Below are 22113 nucleotides of genomic sequence, written 5' to 3' on the forward strand. Positions count from 1 at the left end.
TAGAACTTTAATTTGTACAAAGTTTATTAAGAAATTGCAGCAAAGCTTACGCACTCCAAACAGCCATATTTTCAGAACAGTTCTCTTTTTTTGTACAAACTTACTAAAGATTATAAATGAAATTAATTACCAACATGCTAGTATGCTAACATTAGCTGTTCTATAGGAAGGTTCCTAAAACCGCTGACGGCAACAAACAAGCTTCATTTCCAACTTCTTTCAATGTGATCTGAAGCTTTTGTTGCTTACATCTGTTTACAGGTTTCATCATCATCTAGAATTGAATAAACAGGCTATAACAGCAGGATTGATATGAGCAACTACAACATGAGTCAGCAACAATAACAGTGTAAAATTATTTTTTGTTATTAATAAAGACATTAAGATTTTATTGACTAGGACCAAACAGCAACTGAATTTCTGTGTTTTCTGCTGCTTCTGCGCAGTTGTCTCATACACACAGAGTCATACTTTATAAGCTGCAGTCAAAACATATTTTACATTGTTGCTTGTCAAAGTAATTTTGCTTCTTTCAAGCTAAATTATTAGTGCTATAGTGCCCAAATTTCTAATCACTTCCAAAGCTGTATTGAACCAAAATTGTATAGTAGTGTAAAGGTAACATATTAAAAGGGTTGAGAGAAGAATGTAATGGTGCATAGAGGATTTACATACTTCCTAGTATGGCTGATTCAGTCTCCTGACACACCTCCAGGAAGCTGTAGTAAGATTCCATCTCAGCAATGGAGATCCGTACAGTGGAATAAGATCCATAAACGTCCATATTTACCACAACTTGTAAAACAAGATCCAAAGGTCTGATGTAACAGCCTTCCTCAAGATTCTGTTTGTAGTCAGAATAAACTGAATCTTACATGGTTGTACTGCATGCATATTCTTTTCTATGGTATCTACCTGTCCTGCCTCCCCACTGACTCTGTCAGAGAAGCGGGGGGTGATCCATGTTTGTCTAATGCTTCTCCTGTCTGTTACACACACAAATACACACTTTTTGTTTTCTATGCCGCTGTGCTGCTGGACCTGTTTGTTGCATGTCCCTGTACAGCCCACAAGATACCTGTAACCTCTCTACTTCTGTCTATGTCTGTTTCTGGCTCTCTGTCATAATCTCTGCTACAGGGTAAAGCCTATTACAGGTCATTTGCATACACCCACACCTGTTACAATCACAGACCTGCTGTGAAGGAGGGAGTTTACACTCTATGTAGACTCTATTAGAGGTTCTTTTCTACCCTGTACACTTCTCTCCTAATTTTGAGAGATTTTGTGTAATTTTGTGAAATAATTAACAACAAAAATACAAATAAAAAAGGATACTGTGGAGAAATACAGTATTGTTTCCAGTGAGCCAGTATGCAAAACATCAGCATCCTGGCTGCTTACCCACATGACATGTAGGTGTAATATTTTCGGTCACACCTGTGCTCTTGCTCTAATGTGACAATACTGCAAACCTTTTAAACACAATCACCAACCTATGATAAAGTCAAGAGAATCATTTTGAGACATTGTCAAAAATAGTCTTTTTTCACATGCAACACACAGCTGGGGATTATCTGCACATGTATTCTCTACTGGAAATATGCTGCTTGGTATAGGCAAGGGATGGCACCAGGAAGAGTGTAGACATTCTCTAGCTCAGAATGACCTGATCTATTCTTGCGTAGGCTCCGTCTGACATTATACAGACTTTTAGTAAAAACCATGTAATGCCTGAAAGGACTTATTCTGACACTTAGATCACTGCCTTGAAATGTCTAAAATAGTTCTGAACTGAAATGCATGTGAGAAAACAGCTTATTTATATGGTGAAAAAAGCTCTACCCACTGAAGTCTTATTTTAAGCTATCGTAGAAGTGGATTACAGCAGTGAACTCTATTCAGGTACACACTGTACTTAATCTTTTATAGTTTTTACCCAGATAAAAATCAGCTCATGTAACTTTTCAAGGCACTAAATAAAATAAAAGAAGTTTTTTTGGAGGTGGCTAAAATCCCATAAGCATCTCATTTAAAGGTTTGCTGTATGGTGCTTTATTTCTGGCAAGTGAATTACCTGAAATTAGTTTGTGAGTACAGAATCAAAGAAAAACAGACCTTTTTTAAATGTTGGCATTTTTGTTTGTTTGTTTGTTTGTTTGTTTGTTTGTTTGTTTGTTTGTTTGTTTGTTTGTTTGTTTGTTTGTTTGTTTGTTTGTTTGTTTGTTTGTTTGTTTGTTTTGTTTGAGAATTCATAATAATGAGAGACATTCAAAATACCTTATCTCACTTCATTACCAAATGAAATGATTGAAATGAAATCATTTCTCAGCTCAGTTTTTCAGATTTTTCACATGCAAATAAACAGATTTAACCAGCTGGAGCATCATCTAGTGGTGATGCAATCAAATATGCAAATTGTAAAATAAGATTGTTTTATCTCACACATACAGCTCGACGCTGCTCCCGATCTATCTGTAAAATAATTTCTCTGTCTCCTCAGATGTGATCCCAACTCTGCCAACAAGCAATCAAACTGCCTGACTAACATCCTGCAAATGCATGAAAGCAGCTGTGATTCAACTTCAACTCTTGGATTAAACCATTAGATTCTCCCTGCTGTTGCCTTCTGTTGAGAACTGGATGAACCCAGAATCTCTGTTTCTTCCTTTTCTTGTGTAGAAACACCAGGACCAGCACATCATTGCTGGATGTGAACTGCATTTCTTTTTTTTTTGTAGTGTGTTTTTGAGGACAAATTCTTTTGCAAAACCGCAATGCTTTTGATGCATATTTAGATTACATGATAAATTTGCATCTCAAATAATTTGAATTTCATCTTGTATTTTAAGGTCCAATGGTCAAATTTAAATTACAAATGACAGAGCCTGTCACACCTGCCTGTGAGGATTTTAGCTTTCACTAAGGTTACCCTTTCCTCTGACTGTCATAACTGGTCTCTGCTGTCCTTTGTCAGTCAGCTGTATCTGGAACGCTTTCTTTTCAGTCTAAAAACTGAAGTTCTACAGGACCTTAACCTTAATACCTTTTTCATGTGCAGTTATGAGTCGAGTATCTCTGTTGGCCTTTTTGAAAAATTGATGTTGGTTCTCTTGATGTCAGCCAGCTCCTTTAATTCCCCTGGAGAGGCTTGCTGTTCCCTTTATTCTCTTCTTTACTGCCCAAGATGCACACTTTATGTTCGTTCTGTGGGTATCTGCTTGTGATATCCATGCATGCTTCTTGTTTCATCTTTAATAGTTGATCTAGCCCTTCTTTGTGGATGCTCTAGGTACTGGACTTCAGGAGGAATCTTCTGCTAGCAAATTCTTAAGCTTATAACAGGACTGTTGATTGAGCGAGAATCACAGAAGCACCAGTGACCTCAGATAATCCTTGTTCTGTTCACTGAGATATTTGAATGCTAATCAATAAAATCAAATCAAATCAAATCAAATCAAAACATATTTTTCAGCTAATTTTTCAAATAGAGCTTCTGCACCTTCTGTTATAGTTAAATTGACTCTTTCAATAACTCCTCACCACTGCATAAGCTATTATTATTCAGGTGCCCATTTAAGTTATTTTGCCCTCTTCCATCTCTATGCAGTCTCACAATCAGTGTTTTACATTAGTTTATCATATGTTATTATTATCATGTCACAATAAGCAAAAACTGAGAAATCTGCACTTTGTTAAACTGTGTTCGTGCCGCCACCATGTATGAAAATGTTAGCATGTACAATAATGTAGCTTACCTGCTTGTATTTTATATTTCACAAGATCAAACACATGGGATAGACTAACACTTTACCACACAAAACTGTATTAATAAGCTGCAGGTCCATTTCACTCCCACTCCTGACAAACCACTACAGACTCGTGTGTATCCCCATCACTACCATTGACAAGGTGGTACTAAGGAAGCAGCATTATTATAGGCTTTGACCCTTTAAAGCTCTTTTTTACTGAGTACGGATTAAGTCAAAGCTATATAGCACACACACCTATAACACAGTCACTACAGTCGATATGACAGTCACTTACATATTACTGATCCCATGTTGCTGCTGATCTTTCTGTGACACAGTGTACAGGAGGGGCTGAGCCACACCGCTAAACCAACATCCAGTCCAATGTCCACAGCAACACACACATACAAAGATCTGGTGATACTACAGTCCACTCCTCAGGGCTGTCTGGTTTTCCTCAGTAGTTCAGGACCAGTCCTTGTCATTTTGTGTGTAAGAGTAGCAAGAAACGGCAGAGAGGTATGGATATGTGTGTGCTAATGTTCGTGTTTTCGTCAAAGAGGGGGGTTGAGCCTCTCCTGGCAGCCTTGTGACCGGCTTAGCTGCTCAGTTCTTACCACAGTTTACACAAATATCCTCAACAATACTCTCATCAGGCAGCGGGGACTTCCCTTCTCCTCTGCATCCTTCCATGTTTACTCCCAGCTTTCCTTTCCCCCCGTCCTGCTTCTTTTATGCCCCCTCCTCTCAAATGATTTATAAGGCTTCTCCACATTGTTTCTTCACTAGTTATGGATGCGTGTGAGATGGCTGCCACGCCCTATCTATAGACAAAGCTTTAGACTTTGAACTGATCATGTATGTAAAACAGCACAATTAGACAGGTTTTGGTCACACTCAGAGTCAAAGATGCATATAGTTGCATCGACTACATTATTCAGAAGAGAAAAAACTGTATGATGTTGGTTATCCATCAATAAGTGTTTTCCCTCCACCTCTTCTCGGATACTTTTAATTTCTTAGTTAAAAAATGTTAAGAAGATATAAAATAGTAAGATGGCAAATATTTACATGCACATATGTTGGGTTGTGTCCAAAAAGTGGGTCAAGGCTGTGGCGCGTGTGTCCAAATAGTCTAATAAGTGTGTTACAGAATGTATGTGATATATAATAAATATTCCTTGCAGACAATAGTTTTGGCAGTTTATCAGACTTTTTCTTTTAGGTTAAATGTTGATATTTTCTGACTGTTAAAACTTTTCATTCCATATAAAAATACATGAAAATATAATATTTAAGGTGACTGAGGAGGATGCATTACTGCAATTTGGCGTGACACATTACTTGTATTTGAGGTTTTATCGTACTAAATTGTACCTGTTTAATTCCTTTCCTTTAATTCTCTTTTCACACATGAAGATGAGAAAAACCACTGAGTGCTAATCAGCTGCGACCAAGACAACTACAGTCATCAGCAACAGCCAATATCTGTCAGTGACCTCAGCTTCTCAGAAATGTTTGTCCTTTCCACACGACTACAGGACTCTTCATTACAGGACATGCGACAAAAAAGTTCTGGGGTATTGTAAATCAGTTGTCTTGGTTCTTTTTGTGTTGTGTGACTGGACAGTTTGTGGAGGAGAAATTTTTTTTTACTAAAATGTAACCAAGTTTCTTACTTACTGTGTTATTTAACATCTAGTTCACACAAGTTACTCTTAAAATGACTTTTCTCAGAAACTTCTGGTGTTACAGTCTAGCCTTATACAGTATTTCCATTCAGACAGTTCACGCATCAGCCTGAATCTTTCTCCACTCGTGTTTGAAAGTGTTAGCTAGGGTTACATGAGCTGCATGTATATCAGTTAGAGCAGCCTGTAGGAATTGCATTTTTCAAAACTATTTCAACAAAAAGAATAGAGCTTTTATTCTGCTGGTCCATTAAAAAAAAAGTCTATTTTTGGTCAACTACTGTTCTAACCGCTGACATCATGGATTATGTCACTGCAGGCCTTGGCTAGCTCACTGACAATGACCTTCTCCTACTGGAACCAGAAAATCACCATAGACTTGAAATGACGCAAGCAAACTATCTTAAAGTGACAGTCCAGGATGCACAAGACGGACATTTCCACACATTACTGAGTACTGACGTTTCAGACCAGGCACTAGAGCAATCTGAATAATTGATGAACATGGCATTCCCACCAGTCCCAGATCGAAAAGGAACAGATGTTGTTTTCTGTTCTCTTTAGCACTTTATTGTTAGCATAAAAAACAAGCTTTCACTCGGCGTGTTTACCAGTTAAGTTATTGGTGAAATCATTTCAGAACTTTCAAGGAAAGCAAAACAGTTAGCGTTCCTGATAAACTGCAAAAAACTAAAAGTGAAACTATGAAATGATTCACATGTCCTGATGAGCGTTTCCAAGGAACACTGTGATTACAGGAATACCTTTCAAAATTTATCAAGTATCTTGACAGCCAACTGAAGTTTTCAAAATGAAAAACTAAAAGGAAAACAGTAGTTGTATCAACGAGTTTGCCCTGTAGTCAACACTGAAACTGTGACCAGACCACTTGACCTTGGCTCATTTGACCTGCTCAGCATTTATCCTCTTAAAAATTGTTCTGTAAAAAAATTAGGCCAAACTGTGAAAGTTCTCCTGTGCTATTGTTCAGCTCTATTGTTGTGAGCAGGACCGTTCAGCTGGCCTCTGTCCAGCAGACAGAAAGAAAGACACTTTCCAAAGGATATGGTGTGCCTCCCCTCCCCACCTCCACTCCTGTATCATATACAGGAAGAGGAAGCAGAGAGAATACAGTGCTAACGTCATCACTACAAAGGTTGGCGCTGTTTGGAAGCTTGGGTGGGTGACAGGGGTTTCAGGCAGGAGGCCTCTGAATAATATTACAAATCCTGAGCTGCTATCAATAGGCTGCAGTTGAGATTTCAGTAGCGGACCTCTGAAGACATGTAAGATGTGAACGCTGTCAAATACAGAAAACTGGTAGTGTAATGTTAGATGAATCTCCAGAAAGATACAATGCAGCAAGCAAAAGGCCAGGCAACAATACTGCTAATTCTGCCCTGTTGTATCTTATACCAAACGACATATATGACCACATTATGATTTGAGTTCCAAGCTGTAAGGATAAGCATCTAATCTAGCACCATAAACTCAATACAATATCATAAATGATATATAGCGATTTTCATACACACACTACAGACCACCTAGCTTTTTTAAGGGGGCAAAGCGAGGCATTAAGAAGCTAGTCAGAAGACATAATCTCTTCAGCATGTCCTGGGTCTGCTCCATAGTCTCTTCAAGTTCAATCAAGCCCAAAACACCTGGAGGTAGACCAGGAGGTATACCCAAATGACTTCACCTAACTCTATTTAATCCTTTCCAATTATATAAATGTTTTTAATTTATTTATTTGACATGTGACAGATAGCTGTGTACAACAGTCATCCAATAAGATTTACATTTTCTCAGTTATGTAGAAAAGACTTCAACCGAGAAGAGGAATCACAGATCCATAACAGGTTGGCATTTTGTTGGCAAGATAACTCATAATTAAAACAACTGGGAATTGTGTAGGGGAAACAGGGGATAGTTGTAACATAACGTTTGACATTTCTGTCTGTAGCTTGGAGCTCTTTTAAGGTAGTGGATTCAAAATGTAATGCAAAGTATTTACATATATCTGCTATTAAATAGTACAGCTATTTTCTCTGCAGCACAATTACTCATTGCATGGTGTGGTCTCAGACACAAAGAGTGAAACGTTACAATTGACCCCATAGCCTGGATTAGTTGTAACATATCCATGGGTGAAAAAACTGACAAAATCTTAACATGTAATCTTTTTTATTCAACACCTGAATGCACTTAGAACTATTTATGTAGCTATGTGTGACAGAATGCAGAAATCTAGCTTTTGAACATCCATGAGAAGAATTACTTTTTTCATGGCTTACCTTGGTGTGGTTTGCAAAGTGCTTCAGAAAGATGAGGAAATCTGTTTCTTGCACCCATCCTGATTTATTTCCACTACCAGTATTTCCTACTGGCCCATCTCTGACAAAGTGGTCTGCATAACGTGGGAACACAAACATTGGAGGAACTGTGTTGCCAATGGCATTAACCGCATATACAAAGGTGACCAGTGAACCTTTCTCTGCTGGTGTCATTGTCCCAACTTGTTTAATATAAGTTAAAGTAATAGTGTGGTAAGTTGTAACATCTGCATTATTGTTACAACTAACCCAGACTGTTGCTGTTACAACTGACCCAGACTCCTATAGCCATGAACTAGCTAACATTACAGCCAACGGCTAAAACATTAGCACTAAAGACCTACACAGAATATATCCCCATAGACATACAAATAACATAATTTAAGTTTGATGAGTTTAACTGCAAAGCAGATAATGCTATTAGAAATTAACATAAAGTTGAAATAAAAAAACATACTTTTTTGCATACAAATTAATTTTTTTCTTCTTAAACTGTCTGTGTTTGCCAAAATGTGCTAATTTTTCACATGTGATAGAAGAAATGAATTGGGCATGTACAGGATGAATCACATCATTTGACACTTAGCTCTGATTGGAGAAATTGGAAGTGCTACAACTGACCCACGTTACAACTATCCCTGGATTCTCCTGCAAGCTAATATGCAACGTGACTAACATAACATTAGTCACCTCCTATATGTGCTCATAATGACATCACCAGTTCAGATAAGGTTTGAAAGTGTTGCCTGAAACTGTTTGGCTCTTCCTCTGTTTCTGCATGCTCTGAAACCCAATTCATGTCAAACAGTATCATCTTATAACATTGGTACAGTACATTCTCATGATCTGTCTCTACTGATCTAACACACACCAAGGAAAATTGATTCCATCTTTGATCAATTATATTCTGCCATTTGAGGCTTCTCCTCCTCCTGCTGCCTGCACAATATCAAAGGTGAAAAGCCAACAAGCTCTCTTCAAAATGACTGTACAGAAAATTAGAGAGAGTGTCTGTCATTCCTTTAATGACAATAAGCAGAGGTGGAATTACATCACCAAAAGCCCTTATAGTTTGTTTTGTTTATACTCATAAAGGAATAGTGAAAAAAATGACCACCAATATTTTTTGGTAATCACTTTCACTTTACCCTGGTGAGAAATATTATAAAGTCATAGAATGATGGCGATTTCATAGTAACTTTGAAATCCAGTGCTCAGGAAATTAAACTGCATTTATTAACATGGGCCTGCTGTGGTGAAACTACAGAGTCCTGTAGATGAATTCCAAAAAGGTTCATCTTAGATAACATGCTTTTTATGCAACACTGGAATATAGCAGCCTACCAGTCGTAACAGTGAATAGCTGTATTAGGAAAAATTGCCTCATTCAGCAACCGACTCATACTTTCCCTTCCCGCTGAAGAGGTGATTCACTTTAAGTCTTGCCTTTATTAAAGCTTCAGCATCTCCCAAGTAATTTTGTTAAGTAGCACAATGCTCATTTAGTTGACAGTTAAACAAATTATTGAAAGAAGTATAAATGCATATTAGGCAGTTGCAGTATGAAAAAGAAAAAAACTGCAGTAATTTACATGATAATCTGTGTAGCTTGAGTGTAATGTTAAAAGTTTGTTTTCATGAGCTGTTAATGCATATTTGAATTGTGGGAGAGCAATATTTTCTCACCTTTCATAAAGGATGGTTCAATGTATCCAGTGCTAAAGGGGACCATACATGAAGCAATGCAGCACATTTACTTAATTAGAGAATTCATCCAGCTCTTATTATTGTTCTCACACAGATGCTTCCAGCTTCACGTCACTCAATTAGGAACCTTCTTAAGTAAACTGACTGTTAAACTGCAGCCTTTGACTGGAGCCCATCTGAGCTTTCACTGGACACACACTGATACTGGTCATCCATCGCAAAGCTAACACGGATAGACAGGCAATTATTCACACTCACATTCACACTTTTGTCAATTTAGAATCACTGATTAACCTAACACACATCGGAGAAAACTGGAGTACTTGGAGTGAATCTATGCAGTTTTTGTTGTTTTGAAAAAAATATATATTCCTTTTATTTGCCTCTAAAAAGTGGGGTTAAGGTTAATTGTAATCATCAATCACAGAGAGAGGCCTTTAACTGGACATCCAATATTTGTTATGAAATTTTAGTAATGTATAACTTTAAGACCGAACTGAAAGGCCTGAAGTAACAAAAAATAATAATAATGAACAAATTTTATTAATGACAAATTAGCTGCATAGACAGATCATTGATGGTTGGGTCTGTGTATTAATGATGTGCAGACATAAATCAGTTCACAGAGTCATATTGTAGTTTCGTGTCATTCTTTTTTGGACTGAAACAAGTCACACTACTGTAAATCAATTAACTTCAGAGTGCAGACTTAAAATTAAGTTACACTCAGGTTAGCATGAGACCAATATCAATAGTTTCTCAATTATATAATGGGTATAACAAGTAATCTTTTAAAAACAGGTGAAGAATATAACAATATCCAGTTAAATTAACACCTTTACAGAATCATCTGTGCTGCAAACACTGGTGGCAGCATACTGAGCGAGCATGATTTCCAGTAAATTAATTCAGAGCCAGTTTCCATAGTAACACTCTTCACAGGCTGCCCTCCGCCCCCCTACCCATCATTCTCTTAGCTACTGTGCAGTGCAGGCAGTGCAGCAATGGAGAATACTGTGCAATGCAACCGTCTCCAGCGTGGCACATTAACCTACTTCCACACCAGAAACAACCCGGATGCGGAATTAGAGAGAAGGAGGATGAAAAATGATGGATGAATGAGGAGAAAAGTGCAAGGAGAAAAAAAGGTTTGAGTGGACTGAACTACATGGAAGGCAGAATGAAGGACACACAGAGGGGAGAGAAAGGACGAACTCGGGATGGAAAAGAAGTGATTACTATGAGAGAAGGGCAAAGAGGAGAGGTGGAAATAAAAGGCACAATGAAAAAACTGAGTAAAGGTAACAAGACAGAAACTTAAATGGACAATATCAATGGAAGACTGAATATGTATCATCATTATTTATATTAAAACAAGAAAATAAGATCCTGGTCTCAGTAATATTTACTCGCATCAAAGGAAACAGTTAATGTATGCCAGTGAAAATGAGAATGAAATGAAAAATCAATTAAAAAAAATGTTGATTGCTGCTGAAAATCACAACTGAACCCAATGACTTCTCTGCTACACTCTTTGGCACATGTTCCTTATTGCCCATCGCATCCCTCTTCACTCAGTGGTCCTGATGAGAGGATGGAAATTCCCTGCCTCCATTTCATTTGCCCTGCTTCCTAATCACAAGTCAAAGATTTATAGATGAAGATCTTTCACCACAACGAGGGTATATTCCAAGAGGCGGGCTCTCCTTAGAATTTCCCATGAGAGGATACCGTTTAAAACATCCGCTTCTCTTATTCTAATTAATCCACCTGAGAGTGAAACATGAACAGACAGACAAAGGGGGGAAACTGAGAAGATATACGATGACTTACCGACATGAGTGATGACACACTCGACCCTCTGTAGCAGCTCCTGAACCGACATCTCGTCCTCTCTCAGCCAGCACAGCATCTCAGGGTGTGGGTTGCATCCACTCTTCTCTTGATCTCTCTTCGTCTCACTCTCTCTCTCTGCTGCCACACCTCCTCTCGTCACCCTTCCACCCCAGACAGTCTCCCCTGCTTTTGCTCCCTAATCCAATTTTCTCCCCTGAGATTTGTGTCTCCCTTTCTTCCCCTCATATATGTTGATTCTTATTTATACTCTTATTCCAAGTCCTTCCTCACATTTATCACCATCACAGACAGCCACAAAGCCTGGGGATAATGATAATGTTGATGCCACTCCCAGCCACTTAGCTAAATAGTAAGTCTACGTATAAAATAACCACGCTGCTAGTAAGGCACATATAAAGTAACAAAAAAAAAACCATTTGGGGTTGATAGAATAGAAAATAAAATAGCTTAGTCAATTGAACGGTGAGCAAGATAATCTGCCAGTCAGTGTTCAGTAAAAAACAATGGCAAGGTAACTGTTAAGCAATTAAACAATAAAAGCCAGAACAAGTCAAGCGGAAAGACAACAAAAGAGGCAATTTGTTTGTCACCCTATCAGTCAGAAAACTGTGCCAATAGTAAAAAATAAAACTGCATTTTCAGAAAATTTGTAAGTAAAAACATCCAATTATTGATCAGCCATCCAGACACGAATAGAGCCAACCGTTCCTTGTCATGATGCTCCAAGCCCCAACTGAAAACCAGAAAAATCCTCATAGAACAAAAGTAAATATTTACAGCACCTCTAACCTAGGAAAAGACAGAATGCTCCTCAGCCAGGGGAGATAGTTGAGTCAACTCCATTGAAAGGGAAACTCCTCAAGCTTGATGGGCAGGAAATCAGTGGTGCTGCTGCTTTGATGATGCTCTATTTGCTCTCATAAAGAAGCTGAGTCACACAGAAGGAAAACGAATCAGAAGGCTGCTTCACCTGCCTGCAGGGCGGAGGGAGAGACACAGAGCTGGCTGAGGGTGGGGTGGGGGTTAATAGGTCCAAGAGAGAAATCCTGGTGCCTGGAGCTGGACTGTAAGAGGAGGGGAGCCCCAGGAACACACAATGATTATCAAATTAAACATTATAAAAAATATATATATATTCTGTTTTTGTTAAATATGTGGGAAAATAACATAAAACATTTTTAAAACCCTACATATTTAGCCATCAAAAAGACCGTGTTAAATTAAATAACTCACACGACTCATCACGCAAGAGCACGAACAAAACAAATCATTTACGCTTTCACTTCACATAGTCATTCGGTGCTACTAAAGCCGCTCTGCTAATCCAGCTCCACATTTTGCCAGAACCAAACAATGTAAGGGGCTCTAGCATCTCTCCGTGGCCCTGTATGCTCCTGGGACTGTCTATTAGCCAGAGACATCTGTGCTCTTGCTACTCATTCATCTTCTCTCTGCAGGCAATCACAGGCTGTACAACAGAAACAGCCAAGATCAATGGCCCATCAACTGGCTGACAAAACAAAGCACATAATCCTGTATTTCTTAGGAACATGACTACACAGTGTTTGTTTTTGTCAGATGAAATCATTAAATCTAAACTATCGGATTATTTATTTGTTTATTTGTCTAAAATTTAACAGTTTAGAATATAAGCGGAAATATTGCGTATTAACAAACCAAACGAAAATAACGGGAAATTATGAAGGATATAGAATGAAAAGGAGACAAAAAAAGCCCCTCTCCCCCAAAAGGAGAAAGGGATGGGAGGAGACGTGACTAAGGAAACGAGCGGCGTCCGCACCATATGATTGGAAGGTACACAATAACGTCGACGGAAGTGTTTTCGGCCGCTAGCGCGGGAAGACTTACTGACGTTGTTGAGGACACGGAGTTAAGCAGACAGGGGTCGAGCCAGCTGCCAGAATTATTATTACTACTATTGGAGTTTTAGATATTCATTCACTCCGCCCTAGGTAAGACTTCTAAAGCGGTCCATGTTTATGAAAAAAGACACAAGGCGGCCCTTTGGAGCTAACAACGGGGCTAATGTTATTAGCTCATAGTAAGCACAGTGGCTAACTCACCTAGCCTCGTTAGCTTCCGTGATAAGTTGTGCTATGATGCTAAAAACAGTGCCAAATGCCATTTAATGTTCAGGAAGACGGCGTGGAAATATTTCTTTAAGTGTTTACTAACCGCAGCTAACATGGGCTACACACCAGTGATGTCTGGGTCAAGCTGTCTCTGCTGTTCAAAGTAAACCACTAACTTCACTTTCTCATTAGCGAGCTACATAATGAATACAGTTCTGTCTGTTGTGATGTTAAATTTCTTAAGTGCCGCTCTTGCATCCCAACGTTATGATGTCAAATTTTAACGTTTACTGTCCAACGAATGAAATAAGGCTTGACGTTAACGATTAATGATTGTTATGTCTTTTTCTCCAGTCGTTCAACCATTCTTTAAACGATCTGTTAACTCATACTTGTGCATACCGGGTCTAAAAAGACTTGTAGCAAATCTTTCAGTACAACAGAGCGATCTTTCTGAGGCGTGCCTCTTCTTCTTTTGGCTGCACTGTTTAGGGGTCGCCACAGTGTGCCTCCTAGCATCCTTCTCTGTCACTTCAACTCTGCATGTCCTCCCACACTACGTCAATGAACCTCCGGGCGACCGTGGCTCAGGGGGTTGGAAATCGCATCTGTAACCGGAAGGTCGCCGGTTCGATCCCTGGGCTCTCTGTTCTGGTCGTTGTGTCCTTGGGCAAGACACTTTACCCTACTTGCCTACTGGTGTTGGCCAGAGGGGCCGATGGCGCGATATGGCAGCCTCGCTTCTGTCAGTCTGCCCCAGGGCAGCTGTGGCTACAACTGTAGCTTGCCTCCACCAGTGTGTGAGAGTGAATGAATAGTGGTATTGTAAAGCGCTTTGGGTGCCTTGAAAAGCGCTATATAAATCCAATCCATTATTATTATCTGTGTTCTTCCTTGTTTCCTCCTTTCTGCTAGCTCCATATTCAGCATCCTTTGTCCTAGATATCCACTGTCTCTGCACTTGTCCAAACTGACAGAAGTGGACTGAAACTGACTTTACTCCTACACAGCACCCATGCTATCTTGCATAGATGGAGCGCTTTAGGTTGAAGTTGTAAAATGTTGCTTTTTTTGTTTCTTTCTTTTGGTTTTGTTTGTTTGATTAACTTGGCTCCCTCTCTAACTTTGTCTCCAACACTACTCCGTAATCAATGGTTGGGAGATGGTGACACTAACAAAAAGACAGCAGGCTGAGCTGGAGGTGGAGCTAAAGATGCTTTCATTTTCTTGAAAGTTACTTGAATGAACAGGATTAGAAATAAGGGGTGCATATATGATGTAGCTCATAATTGGCTTGATAATTTGGATTTCAATTATTCTGGCATGTTATGGTTTACTTGTTAGGTGACATGTCTTTGAATATTGCAGCTTTCACGAGAATAGCTTGATTAAACAAGGCAGCTACATGTGGACATCATGGTACAGGATGGAATTCTGCACAGTGCTGGACATTTGTTTTATCTTTGTTTCCAAAATATTGTTACAACCTACCCTACCTCTGTATAATTATGATATAATAATTATAGTGTGTGCATTTTGTATGTTCATTTTAACAGAATAAAGAAGAGTCATGCAAGCATTTTTGAAAGGAGCAACAGGTCAGGCAGCCAGGCCTCAGAAAGATAAGGCAGTGGCTGGACCCAGTGCAGAGAAGAAAGCCAAGGCTGTTCCTTGGGTAGAAAAGTAGTAAGTATGACCCACAAAGGTGTACTGTACACTACATCTGATTAACTATACAGAGTTACAGGAATCTCAAGAATCCTTCAGGACAAAACTTTTAACCGCCTTTTAACCGGGGGACTGTTCAGTATTGCCATAAAAATCCAACATTTTTTTGTTTTGTTTTTTTAGTCTTGGGGTTGATTTACAGAAATGTTTAATCTGTAAAATGCATAATGAATAATAGCGTCATGTGTCTCATTTTTACATTTTGATCATCTTTTGATGTCACAGTGAAATTCAGGATTGTTTCTTGACTCAAAATGATTATTAAATCCCCCAAACATGGAACACATAGTTTGCATGTAAGTGCGTTGGAGGGTGACCACAGAGCTACAAATAAAACAGTTGGACGTACCTTGTTTTTTTTTTTTCCTTTCCCATCTTTACAAGAATTTCTGGTCCTTTTAACTGACTGCCATTATTTCACAAATGTATTATTTATTATGTATATATTTATTTAATATTCTTATGCAGTGCACTATCATCCTAATATATTTTATTCTATCAGTTATTGTGTAATAGATAGTTACACTACAGTATTTTAACCTGGTTCTGTCTTTGTGATCCTTTTTTTTTTGTGTTCTTCTCTTTTTGTAATTTTGTTCAGCAGTGCTTCTGCGATATGTTGACTAATGACAATAAAATAATCTAAAGTCATATTTTTGTGAAACTTTTGTTTAACACACAATTATCACCTAAATTATGATATAAGGTCATGTTTGTCATTTTAGAGGCAAGACAATGTGAAATGTAATGGATAGTGAGTCATATTATTGACTTTCAGATGTTTAAATTGAACAAATATTTCACGGTGATGCGGTTAAAAGTGCTTCTGTTTTGTTGTTGCACAGTTCTCTGGAGTCTATATATAATCTGTAGCCTGTGCTGATATTGAAGCTTGTGAGGTACTCAAACCAGTTTTTTTTTTTTTCCTCTTTCTTCAATGAACTCCAGCAGGCCAAAGTGTGTTGATGAGGTGGCCTTTCAGGAGGAGGTTGTAGCAGTGTTGAAGAAGTCTCTGGAAGGAGCAGATGTAAGTAACATTTGGTTGGTTTTTTTTGGGGGGGGGGGGGGGCGGTTATAGCCTTGGCTGCATTACTGCATTTGGTTTGTTGATGACAATGAAAATGCCATACACTCTGGTTTTTGGTCCCTTTAATCTTGTGATTCAGAACAGAGCCTTTCAAGATCATAATGTGGAGGGTTGTTTTGGGTGGAAGTGGACAGTAAACATTTCTCTTATCTGACAGACAACTTTAGTCAGCAGACTTCCCATCACCTGATAGGAGATGAGTGTGTTTTTGTTCTCGTGCATGTACCACGTATACTGTAAGAATGTTTTCGAACTTGTGTCAGATTGCTTTGTCACAATGTAGCAGTGTGTTGTCAGATATACAGTATAAACATGGTTATTTCCAATATTTTTGTATTCGGGTTGTACTTGTGCTCATTTTGCACATTCTGCAAGGCCATAAAGGCACAGTATCATTGGATCTGTGTTTAAATTGCAGCTTCCCAACTTGCTCTTCTATGGCCCTCCTGGAACAGGAAAGACCTCTACCATCTTAGCTGCTGCCAGAGAACTTTATGGGTGGGTAAACTGTATGTGTGGTATTTGATAAGAGATTTCACATCAGTCATTTCTTCATCATAGTTTTTAAACCTTTGTTGATCTCTCTCCTTTTTTCTTTGCACTGTTCCTGCTCATATTTGACTCATGTCTCTGTTTTCAGTCCAGAACTGTACAGGCAGAGGGTGCTGGAGCTCAATGCCTCAGATGAAAGAGGCATCCAGGTCGTCAGAGATAAAGTCAAAAACTTTGCTCAGCTCACTGTTGCCGGGACACGCCCAGAGTGAGTCAGCATTTTACAGTTTGTGATAATAAGAAAACAGCTAGACTTATTTTTTGTTTTGGGTTTTTTTTGTACGAGGTTACTCACATTTATAAATTGGTAAATGTGAATTAAAAGGCAAACTGGGATTGTTTTCAGCTCTGCATACATCAGACGTCATCCTCTAATTGTAGAGCCAATCACAAACTGAAGGAATAAGTTCCTGTATGTACAGTTTTCCTTTAAAACATGCAAATATTTTTGGCTATAAAGGTAAAGTGACTGTGCGTCATAAAGCACATTTCAGTGGTGCCAGCAGTGCTCTGATGATAACTCAGTTTACAGATAGAACAGCTTTTGGAATAATTATTGAAATAAAGTACCAAAGTCTCTGTCAGTAAAGTCCAAACTAATGCTGAAACTTTCACTATTTTGCTACATTTGCAGCGGGAAGTCGTGTCCTCCTTTTAAGATCATCATACTGGATGAGGCCGATTCCATGACAGCGCCAGCTCAAGCTGCTCTCAGACGGACCATGGAGAAGGAGTCTCGCACAACTCGGTTTTGTCTCATCTGTAACTATATAAGCAGGTCTGCTGTGGGTTGTTGCTCAGAATCAATTAAACACACAGATTACACAGTTAACACACAGTTATTGTAATCCTGCTTGTATGTCTGTGTGTTTTCTAGGATTATTGAGCCTCTGACTTCTCGGTGCTCCAAGTTTCGCTTCAAACCTCTAGCCAATCAGATCCAGGAAGAACGCCTACTAGAGATATGCGAAAAGGAGAACCTCAAGTACACCAAAGAGGTAGGAAGAAAGAAAATGATTGTGCTGCTATCCGGTCTTCAAGTGATGACGTGATGAATCCTGCTTCTGGGCCCAAACGACTCAGCGTTTAATAAGGCTTTTGTGTTTTTAACATGTTCTAATGCTTTGTATCTTGTTCTATTTAATCTCAAGAAGCCCCTAAAAACAGTCAGTGATCACAGTGGTCCGCCTCTCTGTTTTTATTACCACTATTCATTTTAAAGCTTCAGGTTTTGAAACCTTACGATGTAACTACAGCCGAGCCCATGCAGCAGTATATTAATGACTAACCTGGTATTGTGGATGGATTATATCAGTCGTTCTCCTGACTGAAGTTTGGTCAGTTTACAGCATCTTGCCATGCGGTTGCATTTGTCCCATAACCTTCGGGAACCCTCACGTTAACTTTTATTGAGTGGGAAAAAGTTAGCGTTCGTCCTCCAGCCTATCTGTATTTATACTAACATAGCTGTGTCGCTAGCGATCATGTAGCACATCATTATATACCAGCTAGCCAAACTTCAGTAAACCCTATAAACGTCACTGCTGTTTAGTTTTCTGTCTTCATTTATGTTGGAAGTGAAAACAGAGCTGTACATCTTAATTTTTTTTCAGAAATCCCTCAGGCTGAACATGGTATATTATATTTACTATAGATGGAAACTAGTGAGCTAACTTCCTGCTAACTTCTAACACCGTTAAATTTCATAAATTCTGTTTTCACGGATGCCTGGATGTTAAACTTAATTGTTACACCTTGTAAAGCAGCAACACTGATCATTTTATTAAAGATGAAAGAATTTAGACAGTTTTTCAATCCTCAGTGATGCCGCAGCGATCGTTTGACTGTGACCTTAAGCGGAGTTTGGGCCCAGACATGGCTGATGACGTCAGATTTAAAGACCAGATAGTGTAATGTAGACCTGTGAGAAATTTCTAAGATGTCTTACGCACTTCTAGTGTAGGTTTTTTAATTGCTCCATACATGGGGAAAAATGCCTCGTAATAATTATTTGAAAGTGCTCTTTAATTTTAACTGAGAGGCTGACTTAAAAGGAGAGTGTAAAAGAAATTACCAGACATAATAATCCTACCAGTGGGTGCTGCTAAATGTTTTATGTTTTTTTTTCTTTACAAAAGCAGCACACAAAAAGAAAACGATTCATGTAACAAATAAAAGAAAGTCTGCTCTTTCCTTTTATTACTAATGAAGCTGTAATCTTCAGCAGTGACAGTATCTGCAGGTTTAAAGATGATCAGTTACACACTTTTTAGGTCTTTTTGGAGACTGCTATGAGGATATGTGACATTTTAGTCCTTCTACAAAATGTCAAAAATAATTAAATAGTTGACCAGTACAAGTATAGTTTCAACACATTTATTTTACTCATCCACAAATACATATTGAATGTTTTTTTGTTTTCGTTTTTTTTACACAGAAGTACAAATCAGGGTTTAGTAAGGAGCTCAACTCAGAACGATGAGCTGTATCTTTTAACTTTGTTAATGTTAGATTGAGTCTGACCCTGGCACCACCAGTATTTTAAGATAAATCTGCACACATCCTCCCCATAACAGACTCAACAGAAAGTCAAGGTTTTAAATACCCAAGTAATTTGTGTCGTGCTCACTGTATTAAACTCACTTCCAGCCCTGTATTTTTGTTCTTGGACATTACTGAAGTAACTTTGCATGATTCACCATTCAAATCAATCCTTATTTGTCTTGTTTTTGTCCTTGGTGCAGACTCCCAGTTGAGTCCAGCCAGCTTTCTTGTGATTTGATTGCAGAGGCCAAAAAAAAACAAAAAACAAGACAACTCCCATTTTCCTGTTTGTTTAACTGCTCGGCTGTTAAGCCTGTCCACAAATGTATATGAGCAAACGGCTGTTTATTTTTTAATGTTTAAAACGGGATTGTTGCAGTTGCCTTTTTTAGGTGTAGCAGACATCAGCCCCTGTACAACTAACTGGGGTTTAAGTTTGCAGTGTTCAGCATGAGCAGAAAAGTGATATGTACATCAGTCAATTTACGATTCAATGCACTGTCACTCAATTTCATTAAGCAATAAGAGGCTCCACCTACTGGTCGAAGCACATACTACAGTCATTCTACATGATCCATTTCTATACATTTGATTTAATTGTATTAGTAGATGATTATTAACATCCTTTGCTGGTGCTGCATTTTCAAATAAAAAAAGAACACAAAGTGTGTGAAGAGATGGTTTTTGCAAGTATAAACATTTTTGCTTACCTGTAAAGTATTTTTGATAAAGGGAATGTTCCTGCCTAAAATTTTGATTGTAACATAAATAGATGGATTATCATGACTGCAGACTTCTCTACATTTGTGAAGAGTATGTGTGGCCTGCTCCCGTCGTAAGCACAATAGCACAAGGCAGAAGAGTTCTCAGTGACAGGCAGGAAGTGTTGAATATTCTTAACTGTATGATATGTTAAAAAAATGGCTAATGTAATTCAGATGCCTGAGGGCACAGCCAGTTTCCATTTTACTGTGTTTGGTCTGGTAATACTGGCGGTGTTCCTCCACCACTGTCACTGTCCCTGGTCCTGTGCCCACCTTTCCCAGGTGGTAATCCATCCATGGTCAGAAATGTATTTGCTGTAGAAAAGAAAATCTGATTTGAGTGAAATCTATGTGCTGCATAACATTTAATGTATAATCAGTTTAAATGTGAGTTGAGTTATAGCAGAACTGCAACTGCTTTCTTTGCACAGCTGGTGGAGTCTGATAACTGTCTTTTCTAATCCAGAGTATAGCAGCCTTGGTGCGGGTGTCTGAAGGTGACCTGCGGAAAGCCATCACATTTTTGCAAAGTGCTGCACGCCTCAATGTCGACAAGGAAATCACTGATTGTGCTGTTATTGAAATAGCAGGGGTGAGCTGGACTTCATTTGTATCACAGTAGACTGCAAGAAGTGATTATTAACTGTAGTTAGAATGTCTTTCTCATCTGAGATCTTGCTTCTGCTCTCTGTTAGGTTGTACCTGACAAGATGATTGACAACCTGCTCCAGATCTGCTTCAGAGGAACATTTGAAAAACTGGAGGTAGCAGTCAGGGTAAGTGTTCTAATAGCCTGAAATAGGTAGTTAAGCACAAAATAAAAGGTATGGCAATCAATCTTTAATCATCTTCTCTGTCAGAACATGGTGGATGAAGGCTACGCAGCCACACAGATCTTGACACAGCTTCATGAGTGTGTCATAGAGCAGGACCTGAGTGACAAGCAGAAGTCGACTATCACAGAGAAGATGGCAGTAAGTCATATAATACGGTGCTGTTTTTTTGGCAGCTACAATAGTAAGTCGGAATAAATGTAGAAGTTAAATCCTTTTTTTAATGACTCGATCTGTTTGTTTTTCTCTGGTTCAGGTTGTGTGCAAGTGTCTGTCAGATGGTGCAGACGAGTACCTGCAGCTGTTGAGTCTGTGTTCAGTCATCATGCAGGAGGCTTCCCACAACTAAATCCCCTTCCATAAACGTCATGGTCATCTGCTCCCATTGGGACCAAAGGCTTTACAGAGACACTTAACTCAGATTTATCTGCATTTGATTGTTGTTTGGGATGCTTAACCGTGGACACCAGGCGACAGTGATCATTCATAAACAACGTCAGAGCACTTCATTAAAAAAAAAAAGAAAAAAGGACATGTTGGTACTTATCCAACATACTTTTGTACACTTTTTGAATTCTGGAAAATAATAAATAGTTCTTTCTCGTTTTCAGGGGTTCACTGTTTTTATTCTTCAAGGAAAGTGTTGAGTTAACAAGCAAAACTGTGACGTGTGCTCTTGGTGCTTTCTTAACTGAATTGTAAGACACATAATACAGTACAGTGCAGGTTTGATCCACCTCTCATTTAAACATAGTTTTGCTTTAAAGGAGCCAGACTTTTATTTTGTTGCCAGTGTCTTCTTTTTCTTCAACAGAGGGGCAGCTGTGCCACTGTCCCGGAAAGAGCTGAGGAGAGTCCCAGATGAGGGCTCACTCAGCAGCCGCGGAGCAGAAGCCAGGGGGAGTTGCAGTGACGCGCCCGTGAGCTCCGCCGGCAGCCAGCTGCGCCTGAGTGACCGAGCCCCAGGCCGAGAGGCCGGGGGCACCCCACCTCCGAAGTGGCCCGAGCGAGCCCCAGGCTCCAGGCCCCGATAAGCGGCCGCCAAGGAGTGAGCCGGTGTGTACCTGGACGCCCATCCCCGGACACAAAGAACCACCAACGCACCGATGTCTGAGGGGGTCCGCCACTGGCAGGGGAAGTGGTGGTAGGGGGAGATAGGCCTCCAAACC

At 39.1% G+C, this 22113-nt stretch overlaps 2 protein-coding genes across 4 annotated transcripts in view; one reads left to right on the forward strand and one right to left on the reverse strand.

Annotated features, from left to right (window-relative positions):
* Positions 1-13639, reverse strand: part of mcf2l2 (MCF.2 cell line derived transforming sequence-like 2) — a 113701-nt gene extending 100062 nt beyond the window's left edge. For 2 of the 3 annotated variants that reach the window (XM_085265686.1, XM_085265684.1), the window contains exon 1: positions 676-1085. In XM_085265686.1, the coding sequence (XP_085121812.1) occupies positions 676-784 (109 nt within the window). In that variant the 5' untranslated portion in view covers positions 785-1085. Of the gene's footprint in view, positions 1-675; positions 1086-11319; positions 12408-13539 lie in introns of those variants that run through there. The other variant, XM_085265685.1, reaches the window with a different exon arrangement.
* rfc4 (replication factor C (activator 1) 4) lies at positions 13068-21550 on the forward strand. The gene is made up of 11 exons (XM_085265689.1): positions 13068-13316; positions 14993-15122; positions 16113-16191; positions 16670-16749; positions 16892-17011; positions 17438-17581; positions 17681-17801; positions 20578-20703; positions 20807-20887; positions 20972-21085; positions 21201-21550. The coding sequence occupies exons 2-11, from the start codon at positions 15007-15009 to the stop codon at positions 21291-21293; spliced, it is 1074 nt and encodes a 357-aa protein (XP_085121815.1). The 5' UTR covers positions 13068-13316; positions 14993-15006; the 3' UTR covers positions 21294-21550.
* Positions 21551-22113: the final 563 nt, after the last annotated feature.

Source organism: Mchenga conophoros, linkage group LG23, assembly GCF_057382185.1.
Source record: "Mchenga conophoros isolate Kocher_MC1m ecotype Shallow Benthic linkage group LG23, M_conophoros_male_GT1.1, whole genome shotgun sequence".
NCBI classification, from domain to species: Eukaryota; Metazoa; Chordata; class Actinopteri; order Cichliformes; family Cichlidae; genus Mchenga; species Mchenga conophoros.